Consider the following 21,057-nt stretch of genomic DNA (forward strand, 5'->3'; position numbering starts at 1 on the left):
TAATAAGGCTCATCTAGCCATTATAATTATTTCAAGAGGATTTAGAGATTATATTTTATTTTTTACAACTTCAAAGTTCAGTCAGTCCAAAAAGTTTCAACAACAATAAGATTTCTAAATCATTATTATTTAGATATGATAGGAAATAATATGGCCCATTTTTTTGAAATTTCAAGCCATGCTTTTAACCCCACCAAAATGCCACTAGTTTTTATTGTGGTACCAACATCATGATCCTAATTCCTAATGGTACTACAGTTTCACAGCACATAATAATGTTCAGGGATGAAAAAAGCAGGTCACAGGTGAGGTAGTGGAAGGAAAATGAAGTCAGTATTACTCACCATTTTGAGCAAAAAAAGCTCTTTAAAAAAGTAAGAAGCATATATTCCAACTTACTGCAGTAATAAAGGGATGGAAATTGTCACAATTCAAATGATCACCCAGATTTTGATTTCTCTATCCATTTCTGACGGGTAAATTTTTAATAACCTAAGTGTAGCTGTTATAAAGAAACGGAAGATAATATACCATTTTCTCCACGATGGAATGATTTATAAAGCCGACATCTAGTGAATCTATATCGATTTTAGATCTAAAACCCTTAAGAGATGAAAAAACAATGTAGGTTACGTTTATCAAGTCATTGGTTCTTGAGTCTATCACTTAAATTTGATAAGGTAAAATTTATCACAAAGAGAATTAGCTGGAAAGCCATTGAACTAAATTGGAGTAAGTTTTCATTTGAGGGAGAAGAAAATACCCCTTCCGTCTCCTTGAGTTTTCACAAAGATGACTAAAAAGGTCCCACCTTTGATATTTGACGAGGATATGACGAAAATTCAAAGGAACGTAGGGAGTATGTAGAGCCAACTAAATTTAGTTGTGATTTCACACGCAGAATCACGCATGATTAGACACAAGAAAGATTCGCTCTCTCCGTCCCTTTGAAATTGCTACTTTTCTTTCTAGCTTGTCCCTTTTACATTACCGCATTTTAAAAGAAAATAATTCCCACCACTTTCTTTACTTATCATCCACACATATTTTCTCTCTTTTAGTTTTAATATCATCCCCATAATTTAAATAACCTCATTATTCCTTAATCTTAATGCCATGTTCCATTGTTGCAATTTCAAAGAAACTGAGGGAGTACTTTTAGGGGGTGCTGTCAACTTATTGTGGGTAAAGTTGATTTTAAGTAAACACAACTATTTAAATGTTCTAATTTATATAAGATTGGGGGACTTTATGGGAGTGTCAGATCAAAAACCAAGACACAGGAATCTATTAAAGACAGAAAGCTTAGCTGTCTGTTTCTGTGCCTTGGGAGATGGGGTGGCTTCTAAAATCATTGGAAATGATGAGCTAGTGAGATTGAGTCCTTGCTTTCTTTGAATGCCTCAATTTAGTTTTGGAAGCAATAGAATAAAACCTTCTCCCTCAAGGACAAAATTCTAGAATATCATACTCTAGTGTTCACCATAGAAGACAAGAATAATACATACAAAAAAACACAAACTAGTCAAGCAAAAGAAAACAAGCAGATATTTAGACTTCAGAATTCATACTTATATGGCTCCAAATAGTTGCTCATCATTTTTTGTCAAATTAGTTGTTTCCCTCCTCATTGTTGCTTCCACGTTTAGCTCCGCGCTCTCGCTACCCAGCAATCAAACGCTTCAGCCACAACAAGAGCTGCAGAAATTAAGGAGGATCAGAGCTTATATCAAGAAAATTAATAAGCCTGCTGTCAAGACCATTAAGGCATGCCCATTTTCCAAAACTTGTACTCCACCAATAAATAATCATCTCTATTTTCTTTCATTCAATGAATGGAGAAGAATTTATGAGGACAACCTCTAAAATTGAACTATTAGTTCATGTAGCCAACCCTGCTTTGCCATTGTTGTGTATTTTCTTTCATTTGTTGGTGGGAAACCAAAGAATGGGATACTTGCATGAAGGTAGTGATTATTTACCCTTAAGAAACTTAATCATATGTTTATTTTTTGTCTTAAAACAGAGTCCCGATGGTGATGAGATAAATTGTGTTCAGTCCCATCTTCAACCAGCTTTTGATCATCCTGAACTCAAGGGACAAAAGCCCCTGGTAATGAACATTATTTGATCTTTCAAGTTGAAATGAATTCATTATAGCATATGTTTTCCATATTTGTTATAATATTTTCCATCACAGGATCCACCAGATAGACCAAAGAATTCAGAGCCTGTTGATGAAATGACACACAAATTTCAACTATGGACAGAATCTGGAGAATCATGTCCAGAAGGAACTATTCCAATCAGAAGAACTAAAGAACAGGATATTTTGAGAGCTAATAAAATTGGAAGATTTGGAAGGAAGCCTAGAAGAATTGTAAGGCGAGACTCAGATGGCAGTGGTCATGAGGTTAGAGAATGTTGGACTTTCTGATAATCAAAAACACAAAATAGAACAAGAGAATGCAAAAGCAATTTTTATGGAAAAAAAAAAAGCAAATATAGAAAATATCTTCATACTAACAATTATAACAATAATTCTCCATCTCACTAAAATTGTTACATTTGACCCTAAAAACTCTCACATTCAGAGAGGTAAAATGTAGCAAGCTCAATAGGACAGAGGAGTGTGTGTGTCATAGCATAGTGCAAAAACAAGCCCGTATTTCATCAGCCGTATCATAAGGTTTTTAAATTTATCGAATCGGTATTACCCGCACCATAAAGGTGTAAAACAAAACGTATTTTAGGCAGCATCATATTTGGCGGTACAATAACCGCATCTCCCTCATTACCGCATCACCGCATCCGTTACCGCATATTTATACTATGGTTATAAGTCATAACAACGGTGTATTGATTGGTAGTTTGGTACATTAGAAAGCGATGACTAGAATAAGCAATCTATGGATGAATAATACATGGTTTTCTGTTCCACAGCACGCGGTGGCGTTTGTTAATGGCCAACAGTTTTATGGTGCCAAAGCCAGTATGAATGTTTGGACGCCTCAAGTAACCGATGCATATGAATTTAGCTTGTCACAAATTTGGGTCATCTCTGGTTCTTTTGGCAATGACCTTAATACCATTGAAGCAGGTTGGCAGGTAAGTACATCAAAACATATTCGGTTGATAACTTGGTTTCTAATTAATTAGACAGTATTACCAAATAGTGTAATCAACTATTCATTTCTCAGGTGAATCCAGCCCTATATGGTGATAAATACCCAAGGTTCTTCACGTATTGGACGGTATGTTTCTGGAATTATTTTTCATGTCTAATATTCTCTTCTGTCTACTCTTTATTAAAAAATGCAGCTAATGTAATCGAAAATGTAAATGATGGTAACCAAGAAAACATCTTTGTTGGTATATAGACGGATGCGTACCAGGCCACTGGATGCTACAATCTACTGTGCTCAGGCTTTGTTCAGACAAACTCCAAAATCGCCATTGGAGCAGCAATCTCTCCCAGATCAAGCTTCAGCGGCAGACAATATGACATCAGTATCACAGTTTGGAAGGCAAGTTTGATTATCAAAAACATTGAGCTTTCATATCATTGCTATTATTGGCCACAAATTTTTTGAATTTTCCCTGAATTACACATCGCTTTCTACATTTACCAAGTTACACTTTTAACATATTTATATTACTCTTAGTGATCCTTTTATTTTTAACTAAAAAAATTCAGGAAAAAAATACTTGTGGACGGTAGAGATATGTAAACTTGCATAAGCAAGTATTTCAACAAGTTTTCTAAGAAATGATCCCTAGTAAAACAATGACTCAATATTTTGTATAAAAGAGAAGTGCATCTATAATTCTATTCAAGTTCTGAAAAAGAAAAAAGGAAATGACTTGTGATTCATTTTTAGATAAGTCAAATTTTAGAGGGAAATGGAAAAGATTGCAGCATTGACATTTATATATTTTAGACTACCGGACAAAGCAATGAACATGGAATTTATCTGGTTGACAATGAACTTGATTGGATCCTCACTACTTGGTCAAAAGCTTTCATATTTGGATTTTAGTTCAGTTAATAGTCATAAGATTCATTTCTTGTCAAACTTAAATAAATGTAATATATAGTATGTTATATGGGGTTATTTATTCTGAGAAAAGGGAAACATGGAAAAGAACAACTTGCTGTTAACTCAATCAAGGCATTATATTATATATTCTTATAAATTTGAAACTGCTTGTTTAATCAATTAGGCAAGAAAAACCAGGTGGATAAAAGACAAGCCCTAGGAGATGTCATATACTAGGACTAGGTGCATGTAGGAGTACATAGTCATTTCACAACTACTCATTCTTTGCAAGCACTGCACCATGACAAGAAACAAAAAAAAACAAACCAAACAACATAACTATATTTCCCACACTATTTTTGTTCTTTTATAAGTTCCAAGATTTTAAAATTTTGATTAGACTTAAATAAGCTGCATGTTTTACGCAGGACCCAAAACATGGACACTGGTGGCTTGAACTTGGATCAGGGTTACTAGTAGGGTACTGGCCAGCATTTTTGTTCAGCCACTTAAGAACAAATGCAAACATGATTCAGTTTGGAGGAGAAATTGTTAACAGCAGATCCTCAGGTTTCCATACAGCCACTCAAATGGGTAGCGGCCATTTCGCAGATGAAGGGTTCAGAAGGGCAGCATATTTCCGTAATTTACAGGCAGTTGATTGGGATAATAACTTGATACCTTTGTCAAATCTCCAGCTTTTGGCAGACCATCCTAATTGCTACAATATAAGACAAGGAAGAAATAACGTCTGGGGTAATTACTTTTATTATGGAGGACCTGGAAGGAATGTACATTGTCCTTAAAAAGAAAAAAGAAAGAAAGAAAGGAATTTTGATTTTAATTTTACTTTCAATTTTGATTCTGATTTTCCCCCTTTTTTTCTCTTGGCTTCACTAGGGTTAGGTTATGAGTATTATCTTAGTAGAGTATTACTTTTCCAGAAATCCATTATTCGATATGACCAGTGTATATCTAAGAAAATACAAGTTGTTAATAGGATATGAAGGGTTTTTTGTGTGTTGTGTTCCAGAGTTTGTCCCTTCTACAGATTCAAAATAGATTCTAAAAGATAATCTAAAAAACTATACCAATTCTTAGGAGTTAGGAAAATTAAGGCAGGGATCAGATCAAGAAAGAAGTGAGGGAGGATATTGATTATACCTAGGTCCATGTAACAAGGAGAAAACATGACAATTTAAAAGCTCAAATGAATGACCTAAAGAAACCATAAACACAAGGGTTTGCAACACTAGGAGAAACACTTGGAACAAGTTTATTTCAACTAGGACTACGAAAATATGATCCTTTAGAGGAAAGAGATCTTTCAGAAGAAAGAGCACAATTATCAATATACAATCCTATAAGGAATAAAAAAATGGACAGGAATTACTTATGTCAGATACCTGCTAAAACTTTAATTATATATTAAGTTCTATTTTAGATTAATTAATCATTGGTACAATACAAATACAATTATACAGAGAGCTCAAGCTACACGCCATTCAGTAAGACCCCCTCCCCTTCCTCAGCCCAGTCCCCGTCCATAAGAAGAAGCTATTCAGCCATCAATTTCAATATTATGCATTGCGCTCTGTCTAGAAATATTCAAAATATTTTACATGAAAAATACCCTTTTAAAAAGCAGACTCATTCTGATTCTTTCTTTATCACTGTGGGCACGAAATTAGAAATCCATTGTAATCTCATAATTATCATAGGAAACGCGACAGTTTAACCCGAACATCCCAAAATTTATTAAATATGTTTTGTTTTCACGTGGACGGATATCAATTCTTAACTAAGATAAGGACACAAAAAAAACAACACTAAAAACAGTAGCAAATCATCAAAAAATACACCGAAAAGAGAGGTCTCACTTTGCAAGAAACCAGCCCAAAACAGATATCCGTTTCACTTATGCTAGAAGGCCCAAAAAGAAGTCACTAGAAGATGGTTGAAGCTACCAATTGTTGCTAACCTGGGAGATAATTACAGTTTTGAGGGAAGAGGGTAATATAGTAAATCTAGAAGAAAGTTTGTTAAGAGTTTGTTAGCCTAGCTACCTTGTTAAGAGCATACTTGAGAAAGTTTGTTATGGATCGGTTTATATAATAATGGGGTAGAAGGAAGGCAGGAAAATTTTATTAAACACATAGTGTCACTGGGAGAGCACCTTCCTCTCGAAAGAAGGGTTTTGTAATACTCAATCACTGTGATAATAGCAATCCACATTCTTTGAATCATTCTTCCTTTCTTTTCTTCTGTTTGTAACACTTTGATTCCCAGCAAATTGGTATCAGAGCGGAATCGATCCAGAAATAGATGGCCAGGTTAAACCACGGGCAACGATTGGATTTGCTGGAACAAGAGATGGCTGGCTTACCGGCGCATGTAGCCCAGGAAATAACTACGGCATTGGCAACACTCAAAGCTGACCTAAATAATCAGCTGGCTGCGGGTCAAGAAAAAATCCGATCAGACCTGCGGTCCACGTTGAACGGTTCGCCGTCGACATGGGATAACCCATTTTCTTCTCAATCACAGGCGGAAAGTGGAGAAGGAGGTCACTTAGGAGGTCAATCAAACTGGAAAATGAGAAAGCTTGACCTACCTCTGTTTGACGGTACGAATCCGGATGGTTGGATTCTCAGAGCGGAGCGGTTCTTCCATTTTTACCGATTGGGGGAAGAAGATCAACTAGAAGCCGCCATTGTGGCGCTAGAAGGAGATGCGTTACTTTGGTATCAATGGGAGCGTCGGCGTCATACGGTACCTTCTTAGGAAGCACTGAAAAGGCTAATCCTCCGGCGTTTCAGATCTACCGCCACCGGCACGTTGCACGAGCAGTGGCTCGCTCATGAACAGACTGGAACAGTAGCGGAGTACCAGCGCCGTTTCATTGAACTACTGGCTCCGATAGATGGTGTACCAGAAGAGATAGCAAAAGGGCAATATATAAAGGGATTAAAGGAGGAAATCCGGATTGAGGTTTGGATCTTAGATCCGATTACATTGGATCAAGCCATGGAGCTATCTTTAAGAATTGAGGAGAGATGGAAATTGGGCCCAAGGCCCAAGCCGAATTTAAATCCGCCCACGTGGCGACTCCCTAACTCAAACCCACGTGCATACCCACACCCCACTAACCAAAATCAAAGCCACCCTCTTTCAAGAACAACCCAGACACCCAACGCCATCACTCCCCATCCTTTCACAAATCGAAACACCCTTAATCCCTACAAAAATTCCGGTGAGGTGAGGCGGCTTTCCGAGAAAGAGCTTCAGCAGAAGAGGGAGCAAGGGCTATGCTTCCGTTGTGATGAGAAGTGGTCGGTTAGCCATCGTTGTCAGCGCAGGGGGTTGAGCGTTTTACTCACGAAAGAAGATGAGGAGGAGGAAACGGCGGAAGAAGGAGAGTTCGCGGTGGCGGAAGTAAGTGCTAATGAAACCTATATAACCCATCCAAACTCAAATTTGACCCCAGAAGTCTCCTTGAGCTCCGTAATGGGACTAACCGGCCCAAAAACAATGCGTTTGGCTGGTATCATAAATGAGCAAGACGTGGTAGTGATGATTGATCCAGGAGCAACCCATAATTTCATCTCCAAGGCCGCGGCGCAGCAGCTTAGTCTTAACCCAACAGAAAATAGAAGTTTTGGGGTGACCTTAGGCACTGGTGAGACAGTACAAGGGGAAGGGGTATGTAAAGGTGTCGTGCTGGACCTCCAGGGGGTCACAATCGTTGAAGAATTTCTGATTCTTCCCTTGGGCAGTTCAGACGTAATCCTGGGCATTCAATGGCTGGAGAAATTGGGGATCATTTCAACAAATTGGAAAACACAGACACTAAAATTTCAGTTGGGAGGTACAATGATCACCTTAAGGGGTGATCCTTATCTGGGGCGAACGGGAATATCTCTCAAGGCCATGATCAAAACTCTGCAGAGGGAAAGGCAAGGATACCTCCTGGAATGGAATCAGTTGGAAGGTAAGGGAGAAAATGAGCCAACCATCCCGGAAGAGTTCCTATCGTTGATACAGGAGTTTAAGCATGTGTTTCACCTTCCGGAAGGGTTACCTCCACAACGACGTATTGAACACGCTACAGTGTTGCGTAGTGGAGCTAATCCCGTCAGCGTTCGACCATACAGATACCCGCAAACACAGAAGGATGAGATTGAAAAACTTGTGGCGGATATGCTCAGAGCAGGAGTGATTCAACCATCCACCAGTGCCTACTCTAGCCCGGTTTTATTGATGAAGAAGAAAGACGGGTCATGGCGTTTTTGCGTAGATTACAGGGCCCTAAACAAGGAAGCAGTTCCAGATAAATTTCCCATACCGCCATTGATGAGTTGCTTGATGAATTGGGGGGTTCGGCCATCTTCACCAAGCTGGACCTAAAATCTGGCTACCATCAGATTCGTGTGAAGGCCGCAGATGTTCATAAGACCGCTTTCCGTACCCATGAAGGTCATTACGAGTTCTTGGTCATGCCCTTTGGGCTAACCAACGCTCCGGCCACATTTCAATCTCTTATGAATGACGTATTCAAGTCGTTCCTACGTAAATTCGTACTCGTGTTCTTTGATGATATACTGGTATATAGCCCTTGTATTGAGACACACAAGAGACACTTAGCCCAAGTTCTACAGGTTCTTTCAGACCAACAACTCTTTGCTAACTTCAAGAAATGTGAAGTGGGAAAAGAGAGGGTGGCATATCTTGGTCATGTGATATCGGCAGCCGGAGTGGAAGTGGACTCGTCCAAGATACAGGCTATGTTGGATTGGCCTTGCCCCTCGAATCTGAAGCAGCTCCGGGGATTCCTTGGATTGACAGGGTACTATCGCAAGTTTATCAAGGGGTATGCTCAAATCGCGTCTCCTTTGACTGATCAATTGCGCAAGGAGAATTTCTGGTGGACTGATGACGCCACTTCAGCCTTTAACACTCTTAAAAAGACCATGGTAAATGCTCCTATCTTAGCAGCACCTAATTTTTCTCTGTCAAACAGGTCGGGTTGGGTCGTTTTCAGGTTCGGGTCATATATAAATGGGTCAGTAGATCCTTGACCTGAACCTGACCCATTTAATTAAATGGGTCAAAAATTGAAACCCCGACCTGATCTGTAGCAGGTCGGGTCAACCTGATAATGACCCATTTAACCTGCTAATTTTTTTTCAGGTCATTGAACCCATATATTTCAGGTCATTTGACCCATTTGACCCATATATTATAAAAACTAATTCATGGCTAACACTGTAAAACATACTTGCATCCATTAATGGAGTTGATAATTTTTCTAAGAATAATTGAACACTGTAAAATATGACAAAAACACTGTAAAATAACATACTTGCATCCATTAATGGAGTTGAAATCGAACACAGTACAAGCTTCATAAAGAAAGATTCCAAATCTCAATCCAAACACCATTTTAGTGAAGAATAATCGAACAAAGTACAAGCATTTTTATTAAGTTTTTTGAAATCAAAAAAATCGAAAACATTCCAAATCAGAAAAAATCGATCAAAAAAATAATCAGAAAAATGGGAAAACAAAGAAATAATTCTTACCTTAGTGCCGCAGAAAAGAGGAAGGAGAAGGCGCACAGTCACACTGAGAAGAAGTTGCCGCAGAGAAGAGGAAGGAGAAGGGCGAAGGCGCAGTCGCACTGTCACACAGAGACTGGAGTGGAAAGGAATTGAGGAAGGCGCCGTTTCAAACTTTCAATGGGTTTATGATTATTTTAGGTTTATAGGGTTTATTACCACTTGGGCCTTGGCACTTATCCAGTTATCCTAGTTATCTTTATTCGTTATGACTTTTTAAAAAATTTTCAATGGGTTAATAAATGGGTTAATATGGGTCGACCTGACCTGATTGACCAACTTAATAAATGGGTTAAACAGGTTTTTTTCGGGTTTAAATATTCAACCTGAACCTAACCCATTAAATAAACAGATCAGGTCGGGTTGACCCATTTAATTAATTGGGTCAAAAATCTAAACCCAAACCCGCTAATTTCGGGTCGGTTTCAGATCAGGTTAGCAGGTCGGGTCAGCTTTTACCAGCCCTACATTGCATACTACAGCAAGATTCTGGGCATTCGCAATAGGGGTAAACCTATATATGAAAAAGAACTCATGGACATAGTCTTTGCAGTAGAGAAGTGGAGGCATTACTTGTTGGGTCGTCATTTCATTGTCCGCACTGATCAGTGGAGTTTTAAGTTCCTCTTGGAACAAAGAGAGGTGGGGCAAGCATACCAAAGATGGGTCAGTAAGCTGATGGGGTACACTTTTGCAATTCACTACAAACCAGGCCCTACGAACAAAGTGGCCGATGCTCTATCACGTCAACACAGCCCTGAGGTTACGTATAGCGCTCTGGTAGTGTGGTGTGGGTTACGATGGGATTATGTGCAGGCTTTTATAGCAAAGGACGCCACGTTGCAACGATTGGTAACTCAGTTTCAAAAGGGAGAAGGGACACCAAAATGGTTTTCTCTGGAAAATGGGGTTTTAAAATATAAAGGGAGGATAGTAATACCAAAGTAGTGTGAGCTCACCTCTAAATTACTCAAAGAATACCATGATTCCGCGGTAGGAGGGCACGCTGGTGACCTCAAGACCTACCAGCGCCTGGCCGAGGAATGGTTCTGGTTCGGGATGAGGAAAGACGTGGCAAAATATGTGCAGCACTGTCATGTCTGTCAACAAAACAAGCTGTCCACTTTGTCCCCTTTAGGACTCCTCCAACCATTACCTGTTCCTGAGAGGGTTTGGGAGGACACTTCTATGGATTTCATTGAGAAATTACCCAAGTCCTTAGGTTGGGACACTATACTCGTGGTAGTAAATAGACTGACCAAGTACGGGCATTTTATTCCACTTAAGCATCCCTATACTGCTCAGAACGTGGCCCAAAAATTCATATCTGAGGTGGTGAGGTTACATGGAGTACCCGGCTCCATTGTCTCAGATCGGGACAAGGTGTTCCTGAGTATCTTTTGGTCGGAGTTATTCAAATCACAAGGCACTCAGCTGCTGCGCAGTACAGCTTACCACCCTCAGACAGATGGCCAAACTAAGGTCGTCAACAAAGGCGTAGAGTCGTATTTGAGATGTTTTGTGAATCGTAAACCGCACACATGGGCTCGCTGGTTACCGTGGGCTGAATATTGGTATAACACTTCTTTTCATACCGCCACTAATTACACCCCCTTCAAGGCCGTATATGGCAGGGATCCCCCTCATTTGATTCGATTCTCCGCTGGCTACACGACTGTGTCATCGGTAGAAACGCAATTGCAAGAACGTGATGCTATTTTGGATGAATTGAAGTTTCATCTGGTTCAAGCCCAAGTGTATATGCAGCAATATGAGAATAAGAAGCGACGGGAGGGTTCTTTTCAGGTAGGCGATATGGTTTACTTGAAGCTACAACCGTATCGACAACAGTCCTTAGTGAAGCGTGTTAATGAGAAACTTTCACCTCGGTTCTATGGACCGTACCCTGTGCTAGAAAGGATTGGTCAAGTTGCCTATAAATTGAGACTTCCCCCAGGGTCCAAAATTCATCCCGTCTTTCACATCTCCCAGCTCAAGAAGGCCTTAGGAGCAGGGCATCAACCGACCAATCTTCCTAGCCAATTGACTGCTGACTTGGTGTTAGAGGTGGAACCTTGGGCTGTGCTTGGGGTGCGCAATTCTCAAGCTAATATGGAAGTCCTGATTCATTGGAAGGGTTTGCAAGATTTTGAAGCTACTTGGGAGTCCTTTGAAGAAGTCCACCTCAGATATCCTAATTTCCACCTTGAGGACAAGGTGAATCTGTGGGTAGGGGGTATTGCAAGAAACCAGCCCAAAACAGATATCCGTTTCACTTATGCTAGAAGGCCCAAAAAAAAGTCACTAGAAGATGGTTGAAGCTACCAATTGTTGCTAACCTGGGAGATAATTACAGTTTTGAGGGAAGAGGGTAATATAGTAAATCTAGAAGAAAGTTTGTTAAGAGTTTGTTAGCCTAGCTACCTTGTTAAGAGCATACTTGAGAAAGTTTGTTATGGATCTGTTTATATAATAAGAAAATGGGGTAGAAGGAAGGCAGGAAAATTTTATTAAACACATAGTGTCACTGGGAGAGCACCTTCCTCTCGAAAGAAGGGTTTTGTAATACTCAATCACTGTGATAATAGCAATCCACATTCTCTGAATCATTCTTCCTTTCTTTTCTTCTGTTTGTAACACTTTGATTCCCAGCACACTTCTGCGGTTCTTCTGCAATAACCATCAAGGAGAAAGACACCGCGAAGTAGGTGATAAGTTTCTTCCTGATTGGACGATGAAAGTTTATGTAGCAGAGTGCTAGCCTACAAAAGTCACAAGGATTGATTAATTTTGTTGCTCAGTAAGACAAATAAAGCAAATTACATGAGCAATTTTAACCTACTAACATATGAAATTTAATCAGCTTTAGATACGAGAACAGCTGCATGTACCAACTACAAACAAATAGGGTTTACAAAAGCCCGCAAGATTGAGAAAATCAATGCTACTACTAATTCTGAGGGTGAAAGGGAAGACCAAAGGCATTGGAATGTTCTACATAAGAGAAACTCACATTATACAAGAAAAATCCATGTGCAACTATGACTTTTAAATTCTTCAGCTGAGCATCACATCTTAAAATACAGCTTTCGAGAATTAAAATATGAACCTAAAACAAGATAATTAATGCTGGGAAAAAGACAATCAAGAATAATCAACCTTGCAAGAAGTAGACCATACAAACACTATAATGCCTTTGAAAATTATAACATCTTAGATATTAGACAGCAGTATTATATGCACTCCTAAGTCCTAAACAGTAAAATCAATTGGTGACTATATGATAATATAGAAATTCATTTAGGTTTGAATTTCTATAACCCAAAGTTCATAAAATGGGAATATCTATATGGCCATAATTCATAGTAACCCCACAATAAGATCTATTTTAATACATTCACTTCATTTCAATTAAAATACTATGACCCATTAGACATCCAGAGTAAGGGCTTATTCTCCCTTCATTGGTGTTGAAGTGAACTTATAACTAGTCAAAAAGCAAAATGCACAAACCACAAACTTGAACCAAACATAATAGCCGATTCTATTAAACTTTACGTAAGTCTATACGTTAGAGAGAACAAATCCCAAAATCAGTACGAAATTATTTAAGTTTTATTTTTTTTACTATCTAAGATTATGCCTCTAGTAAATTATGTTGGCATTAAGGATTTTGCATTGTTGTGTATAATATTTACTTTGTTTTGAGTCAAGGCACAAGTGCTTATTCAAGAAAATACAAGCGTTTAGAAACATGTTACGAATTCCCTTGTGCTGTGTTCTAATAGTTTGTACCTTCTATCCTTTTCAACTCCTTTATTCAAAAACTATTTAAGGGAATTCTTCAAGTACTAGAAGCCACGAAAGATAAGAAGAGTCTATTTTAAGAAAGAAATACAAGAAAAATTTTAATTAAACTTCAACATTGGTCCATGAAATAGGGTAAACATAAAAGTTACAATTGTAAAAAAGTGGACTAAAATCACCAGGACACAAGGGTAAGCATCTGCCAATCTGAAGTAGAAGACACAGATTAAAACATGCTCACTATGATTAAAAAACAAAATAAACAGTTTAAGAGTAATATGTATCAATAAACCACATTTCATGAATAGAGAAATGTACTGAAACCAAGAATGTCAAATACTTGTTAGCACATAATTAGAGATTAAGAGCAACAACATTACATTACTCCCAATTTCACTAGGTAGCTCCCGTCTAGGTGGCATTAGACTTACCGGTGCATGTACGCTGCCTTACACTTGTATAACAAAGAGATTGCTTTCGATTGTCTCTTGATTTCAGACACAATTTGCAACTTCACGGCCAATAATTGACTATACTCTTCTCTGTATTGAGACTGAGAGCAAGCTTAAGAACAAACTTCATTGCAAACATAATTAGAGATTAAAAGCAATCATCAAAATATCATTATTTTTATTCAGATATAATTCAGTTCTACATCTAAAAGGGCCAAGTTCTGTTTCAAATTATTGTACCACGTATAAGATGTTACAAGTTGAATAAAACATAGCTTTCTATCTGTGCCCACTAAAGAAAACAAGCTCTTAAAAACTCAAAACCAGAACATGAGCATATTTTACTAGTTTTTGAATATGTGCACCAACAAGCTAAACAATTTACTATTTTTATCAAAACAGGGAGTTGAGGAAACCTATTATTCATTAAAATTTGAGAGCGAAAAGGAAGATCAAGTCATTGTGAACTTCCATATACGAGTAATTTCCCCCATGCAAAGGCTAGCATGTGCATCTATAACAAACAAAAGTGAACACAACTTTCAATGATCTACAATATACTTATCTATGACCTGGAATGTGAACAGCTACAGGGTATGGGTAAACTAATACAATGTGACAAAAGAAATGATCAAGAGAAGACAACCAACTGACCAAGTAAAGAGTTGAAAATTAAAAGGAAAAACATTATAATAATTCTGTCTTTCTGAGAATGGTTAGATGAAGCAAAAAACTAGTTAAGTGTTTTCAAAGCTTCCAATACCTGATAATATGACAATATATTATTTGAGCTTCCGTATAAATAAGAGGAAAAATTCCCAAACAAAACATCCAGATTGAGCACTTTAAATTGTTATTAAACTAGCAATAAGCTGTACTGCTTTTTGCAGCACTCCATTACCCCAATGCAATTAAATGGAAGTTGTACTATTACATAAACTACCTTGAACAAATTAATTCCACTATCAATGATAAAAGACCAACGAAAGCCCATTCTATCACCGGATTATCCATAACTACAAATTCTAGAGAAGTCATGTAGACAATTACTTTAATATGACATTAAAATAAAAGATGTCAAAACAAAAGAAGATGGCATGTTTAACATACATGCTGGACAATGTGTACAAAACGTGATAATGATATAGAGTTACAGACTACAACACTATCAATGAGTCCCTCGGACTGTTTTTAGCTGCCTAAACCATTGAAGTGCAAAACATTAAACCAGCATAAGAGTCAGTTCACCAACTAGAGGCACATACCTTGCACCACCTGAGTAGATGTATATTCTACCATCAGAGGACAAGATGTGCATATTGGAGAACTTTTGGCAAGTCCAGAATCGTCTTAGTTCAAATTATAGTTAGATTAGTTTCCAAGGTATTTCCGCAGCACGCTAGAACATTGTAGATGGATCTAGAAAGAAGCTAACTTCTCTTCTCTGAGATCATCGATTTGTAAATTACACAGCACAGGAGTAGAATCTTTCAAAATACAGTCAATTAAGCTGATGAGACTCTTTGGACTGGAAACAACTGACCCAACTCCATTGATTAGATCACAGTGATTAATGCCATCATGTTGGACATCCTTATCTACACAGTTAAGACAACATTGGTCATAAAGCTTTTCATACGTTCGGTTCAGAGCAGAGAACAGTTCCACAAAAAAAGGATCCTTCCAGATCTTTTGGATATCAAACAAGACTCCCCTGTCTTTTGATAGACTTGTCGATTCCATTCTTAAAGCAACTCTCCTTATAGAAATTAGATTCCATATTGTATGATCAGCCCATGAACATGACGCATGTAAATCAGTTTTGCAGCTTCCAGATGGATTGCAAAGATGGAGCAAGTTGGCAAAAGACATGCGCACAACAAAGGAGAAGAAATCATAGAAGTTCATTCCTGCTCACAAGGAACAAAAAATAAGAGCTACAATGAGCCGATTTCATGGAGGACAGAATTTCACGCATCTTTATGAGACTACCTAGTTTATAAAGCAAATGAAAGACTAAACCATAACATTCATTTGATAACATTTAAATCTACTTAGCAGAAAAAGAATATCATCCTTTATCATAGCGACGTTTTAGAGATGTTTCAAGGAGCATAAAAGAAGTTCCTACTTCATACAATCAATTAGGTAGCCGAAACTTTTTGTAACATTTTAACAAGCACTGTCATACTCCAATGCCTTCTAATAGTTAGTCATGCTTTACATACAAGACTTCATAAATTCTTTTACCTGTATTAGCAGCAAGATTACGCTGGCAGAGGCTCTCAAAATCATCACATATGTCCCTAATGTCTTCTATCAACTCCTTAGCCTCATTGTAGTCCCCTACAAGCAAATCCCACTGCACAACAACAGCCAAAAAAGACACTTGCATAACATTCTTCTTCCTGATTATCTATTGAAAGATATCATCTATTAGACGTACCACCCAATCAAGATTAAAGGCATTGAACCAGTTGTGATTGATAGATATTGCATCTTCCTGAAAATTTATTAAAAAGTATACATTTCCATTAGCAATAGTGTTAACCCAAATGCATCATAATTGAAGAAATAGAAAACTAGAAAAAAGCTTGGTCATAATATTATTGCACTTGCTTAAACAAGTTAGCATAAGTAAATTACAGATCTATGAGGTATTATCATATTTCAGAGCCTTGAAATGTTCTAATTATTCTTTTTCTTTGCTTTTACAATATGCTTATGGTGTTAGAACTGACATTATGTTAGAGATAATTGTTATTTGACCATTTGCAAACATCTGTTAGAGTAATAACATCTTCAACAACCCCCAGAACAATGAGCCAATACTCCTTTCGTCTTTTTGAGTTTTCCCCATTTAGTTTCAATGTGTGACAACCTTTCACATGTAAGAGGAACATGCAAAGGGATAAAAGGGTATTATTGATTTCTTGTATTGACAACTCAATATCTTGAAAAATAAATAACTCAATAACAATAAAAGCAAAATGCGGTTTTTGCTGCCCATGTTAAAGGAACAAAACTGATCAAAAAGTTCAAAAAGTACAGATTGCTTAACATTTTCATATAGACATCATACCAGATTATGTACTTGATGGTACCATCCACTGGGAACAAATATTATTTCATTCTTTAATTGGGTACATTCCAACCAGATAGCCTGCGACACAAATTCTAAGACTAAATACATGCCTGAGGAACATTATAAAATCTCCAGGAAACACGAGCAACTTAGCTACCTCCTTAAAACCAGGGAACTTGGATTCGTTGACATCCTCAAAGATATTATACACAGAACTTTTCATATACCTGTATTCATCAAAGAAAGGTAAAATTCATCGTGATTTTATGTAGATAGTTCAAATAAATTTGGACTACTCCCATGTGCCATATTCTCAACTAATAAGATATTACACAATAGCTAATGCAGAAATAATTTAGAGTTTCATGCGAAGGGAATCTTTCAATGATGACAAGAAAGGTATGCATATTATGATTTTAGGCACAGTCTAAAAATCTTCCTATATATACCTAACATAAAGACTGAGATCCTCTTAAAAATCAAATTCCATATTCTGTTACTACTTACAAGAGATACACAAACACTACAACACAACTTACTCTACGGCCTATTTTCAGTGATCACTCGCATAAATTGTGTTCATCTAATAAAATAAAGGAGACAGCTTCATGAAATGTTATCAGGAAGCCTGACATAAGTATGCCTATAAGAAACAGTGAGGCTATCCGCCTATCCCACTGTGACAAGAAATTCAAGGAGCACATCTCAATTCTCAGGAACAGCCTTCCCATAAAATGGGGGCAAAGTAACTCACATCCCCTTGAAGAGTATTACTTTTTTTGAGTTTTGCTGATTGTCTACCCCTCTTGCAAGATAAAAATAGGCACAATATTCCAATATAAGATCACAATCCACTAATTTAGTAAATGCACAAATGCTACTTGAACAATATGTCCTAAACATACCTATCAAATACAAGGTGACGTTGAGCAGGAGGAAGAAAAAGCCATAATTTTGTGCCACATACATTAGCTGACCAACTGTATGACCTGAAAACATCTGCATGCAGAGGAGTCCATGTACCTGCATGAAAAGAATAATCTCATTAGTTATTATGCTCAAGAATTGATGGTAGTGTACAATAATAAAGAAAAATTCTTACAAGATAAAAGTTATTGCTCCGATGCCCAAACCTTTTGGTCCCATGTAAACAAACCGGTAGTCAGAGCAACTGATTTCATTTCTCTCCTGGTATTCAGGATCGTGATGCATGTGGTACTGGTCAAGGTACAAGTTCAGCCAGTCATCATTAAAGAAAAGTGGAGTGCTATAAGCCTTATATTCAGGGTATTCCTGCCAACAATATTACCAATAATGAGACGTCAGCCTAGCTCACAATAACACATTATGTACCTGGAAAACAGAAATGATGATAAGAACAGCTACCAAGCTGCACATATTTGGGAACAGAGTGCTCCTACTGCAGGATAAATAAATTGCCAGTACATATACTGCATCTGTTTCTAAGAGTAACAGGTCAGGTCATACCCCAATTGTATCCCTTGAGATAGCATTAAGGCCCTATTATCCTCAGTTCACTTCATCAATTATAGGCTTTACGGCCACCAAAAGGCAAAGCTAATGAACACTTCTCCCCCGCATGCCCTAAGGAAAATACTCAAAAACTTAAGCCGAAGTTTTTTTTATTTGAAGCAGCGTAAAACTTCCTTGTATCCGGAAAAAAAAAATTATTTGAATGAAAACTAAGAAAACCTGCAGCCTAATTTTACACAACTATTAAGAAAAAATATGTTTCTCACTCTATGCCAGATAATCATAATATGTAAAAATAATAAGTCTCATTCCTCTTACCATCAGCATAATCTTAAAATAACATAATAATTCTCTCAAGGTTAACACCTTAAGAAAAATGTATCCTCTTATTCCTCTCCTCATTGAAAAAATCCCATATCCAAAACAAAAACAAGAAAAGAACAATGGATTGAAAGACAGAAAGTATGCAGGGATGATTTCAACTATACCTTGACGAAATGCCAATCCTTCACATACAAAAAGGACTTGTTACCACAGTTGTCAGACAACACACTATCTTGAACCTGCCTATTCTCTTCATTTAGTGCAACCCAATAGTCAATGAACTCTGAAATTGATAGGTCTACTCTCTTTTGATCGGTGAATTCTCTATTATAACAATCTGCAACCTGCAGAGTGTAGCATTATTGGACAAAGATAAAACCAATAAAGTAGCGGATTGATTTAAAAAAGAATTGCACAATACACATTTGACATAAGCAGACCTACAAACCAGGCAGACACGCAACCAAAAACATCACAAAAAGCAGCTTATATTATGTCTTCCTAAGGTTTGAGGTGCTGTATGACAGTCGCGATTCAAAACCATGAATTGCAAAAAAATCAAATTTTGTAGAATGAGACTTCTGAATGAAATTAATTAACATAAAAGGCATGAGGATTGAGGAGCGAATTGGAAAGGGCTTGGCAAAGTTCCGTCACCGCGTAGTAAAGGATTCTTTGGAAAATCCAAGAACGAACAGGGAACATCATCCAAGTTTCAAATTAATTTTATGACTAATACATCAAGAAAAATATTAAAAGCTGTCAATAGTAACACACTTCTTAACGCCGTAAGAGTCATTAAACAAAATATTGCTGTCAACTGCATGCGTTATACCCCTATATGTTCCTACAAGCTAAAGAACCATTTAAGGCTAGTTTACAGGTTGCACAAGTCTCCTTTGTATGTAGAAAACTCCATTGCTGAGCCAACACATACATACATATAAATGCAATCTTAACTAAAAATTGCAGCAAAAAAAAAATCAAAAGAGGCCATTTTTAGCAATTTACATTTCAATTATTTTTAGCAATTTAAATAGTAAAACCAACAAGGCAACAATATAAATTCCCTTTTGTAACATAAATATAATCAATGCTCAAAAAAGAGGCCATTTTCCATAACAACACAACCAAACAAACAAACAAACCAGCTCAATTATCTTTGATAAAATCAAAGTAATATTATCAAATTAATGACAAACTGTTAGCAGTTTACCACTCAATTCAAGTATCTTGTACTTCTATAACATTCATCAGCTTCAAATTCGATAATAAAGCATTAAATTAATTAATTAAGGACTATCAATTATTGATTTCACAATCTAAATTTAAAAAATTTTATAAAAAGAACTAAAAGTTGTAATAACCTGAACTTGAGAATTTCCAAAATTAGTACAGAAGAATTCTAGATTAGGTTCCCCATCATCGTTAATCCAATCTTTGCAAGCTTGCCAATCGTCCATTAAACCTGTGAGAATTACAGGTTGATTTTTGACGAGGTAATTCTTCACGAACTCGGTATAACTCAGTTCCTTCGCATTTATTCTTTCGATTTCTCCTGCAATTCTCAAACCGCTCTTCAGTTTTACGGCATCCATTCTCGACTCGGAAGCTTTTCCGCGTTAACTCGTTTGCGCCAACGATTCCACACGGGTTTTTACAAGCTTGGCGGTGAGGTTCCTCTCAAATAAGATAGTCTCACGTAAAAACTATATAAAATCAACTCATGGCAAAATATTTCATACTTCCTCCGTTTCGTTTTAGTTGCTACATTTGCATGGACACGGGAATTAAAAAAGGTGATTGACTTAGCTGATTGTTTACTTTATAGAGTATAGTATTTTATTATTGTTAATTGAAAAAGAAAAAGAAAAAATAGGTTGTTAGGTTACTTTATAGAGTATAGCATAGTATTTTATTATAGAGTATAGAGTATAGAGTAAGATAAAAATAGGGATAGGTAGAACTTTAAATGATTGTTTTATTACTAAAAATGAAAATATAGCAAGTAATATGAAATTGCTAAAAATAGAAAATGTAGCGGATATTATAGAACAGAGGAAGTACAAGACTTCCTTTTTTTTTTATTTGTGAACTCTGACATTCATATTAAATCTCATTCGAGAATAAAACAAAATATAATATAAAAAGATAAAATAAATGTATAGAATAAGTTTGACTTTTTAAGCATGAAATTAAGATTAAAGGGAGGTTATTTCCAAAAAAAAACATATAAT

At 37.0% G+C, this 21,057-nt stretch overlaps 2 protein-coding genes across 3 annotated transcripts; one reads left to right on the plus strand and one right to left on the minus strand.

Moving 5' to 3' along the window:
- Positions 1-85: 85 nt before the first annotated feature.
- On the plus strand, positions 86-5,072 carry LOC130800160 (uncharacterized). Its single transcript, XM_057663549.1, has 7 exons — positions 86-1,767; positions 2,027-2,113; positions 2,201-2,413; positions 2,944-3,108; positions 3,201-3,254; positions 3,381-3,527; positions 4,469-5,072. Exons 1-7 carry the CDS (start codon positions 1,576-1,578, stop codon positions 4,844-4,846), a joined length of 1,236 nt encoding a protein of 411 aa, XP_057519532.1. The 5' UTR covers positions 86-1,575; the 3' UTR covers positions 4,847-5,072.
- Positions 5,073-11,306: 6,234 nt separating this feature from the next.
- LOC130800159 (arginine-specific demethylase JMJ20) lies at positions 11,307-20,529 on the minus strand. 2 transcript variants are annotated; one of them, XR_009039368.1, is made up of 10 exons: positions 20,188-20,516; positions 18,985-19,164; positions 18,136-18,295; positions 17,908-18,025; positions 17,160-17,229; positions 17,000-17,080; positions 16,364-16,420; positions 16,168-16,279; positions 13,897-15,827; positions 11,307-12,420 (listed from the first exon to the last, which is right to left on the minus strand). XR_009039368.1 is itself a non-coding variant. In XM_057663548.1 (9 exons), exons 1-9 carry the CDS (start codon positions 20,416-20,418, stop codon positions 15,337-15,339), a joined length of 1,500 nt encoding a protein of 499 aa, XP_057519531.1. In that variant the 5' UTR covers positions 20,419-20,529; the 3' UTR covers positions 11,307-15,336. The 2 variants fall into 2 exon arrangements, 1 of the variants encoding a protein (XP_057519531.1); XM_057663548.1 differs by having other exon boundaries at positions 11,307-15,827; positions 20,188-20,529.
- Positions 20,530-21,057: the final 528 nt, after the last annotated feature.

Source organism: Amaranthus tricolor, chromosome 14, assembly GCF_026212465.1.
Source record: "Amaranthus tricolor cultivar Red isolate AtriRed21 chromosome 14, ASM2621246v1, whole genome shotgun sequence".
NCBI classification, from domain to species: domain Eukaryota; kingdom Viridiplantae; phylum Streptophyta; class Magnoliopsida; order Caryophyllales; family Amaranthaceae; genus Amaranthus; species Amaranthus tricolor.

What these genes read in the sequence shown, in the direction of transcription:
- LOC130800160 (XM_057663549.1), top strand. Translation starts at nt 1,576, where the DNA reads ATGGCTCCAAATAGTTGCTCATCATTTTTTGTCAAATTAGTTGTTTCC. An exon ending in CAGATGGCAGTGGTCATGAG is followed by an intron (nt 2,414 to 2,943) that starts GTTAGAGAATGT and finishes TCTGTTCCACAG; the next exon opens with CACGCGGTGGCGTTTGTTAA. An exon ending in GGTTCTTCACGTATTGGACG is followed by an intron (nt 3,255 to 3,380) that starts GTATGTTTCTGG and finishes GTTGGTATATAG; the next exon opens with ACGGATGCGTACCAGGCCAC.
- LOC130800159 (XM_057663548.1), bottom strand. Translation starts at nt 20,418, where the DNA reads ATGGATGCCGTAAAACTGAAGAGCGGTTTGAGAATTGCAGGAGAAATC. An exon ending in TTGGAAATTCTCAAGTTCAG is followed by an intron (nt 19,165 to 20,187) that starts GTTATTACAACT and finishes TACACTCTGCAG; the next exon opens with GTTGCAGATTGTTATAATAG. An exon ending in CCTTTAATCTTGATTGGGTG is followed by an intron (nt 16,280 to 16,363) that starts GTACGTCTAATA and finishes GTTGTTGTGCAG; the next exon opens with TGGGATTTGCTTGTAGGGGA.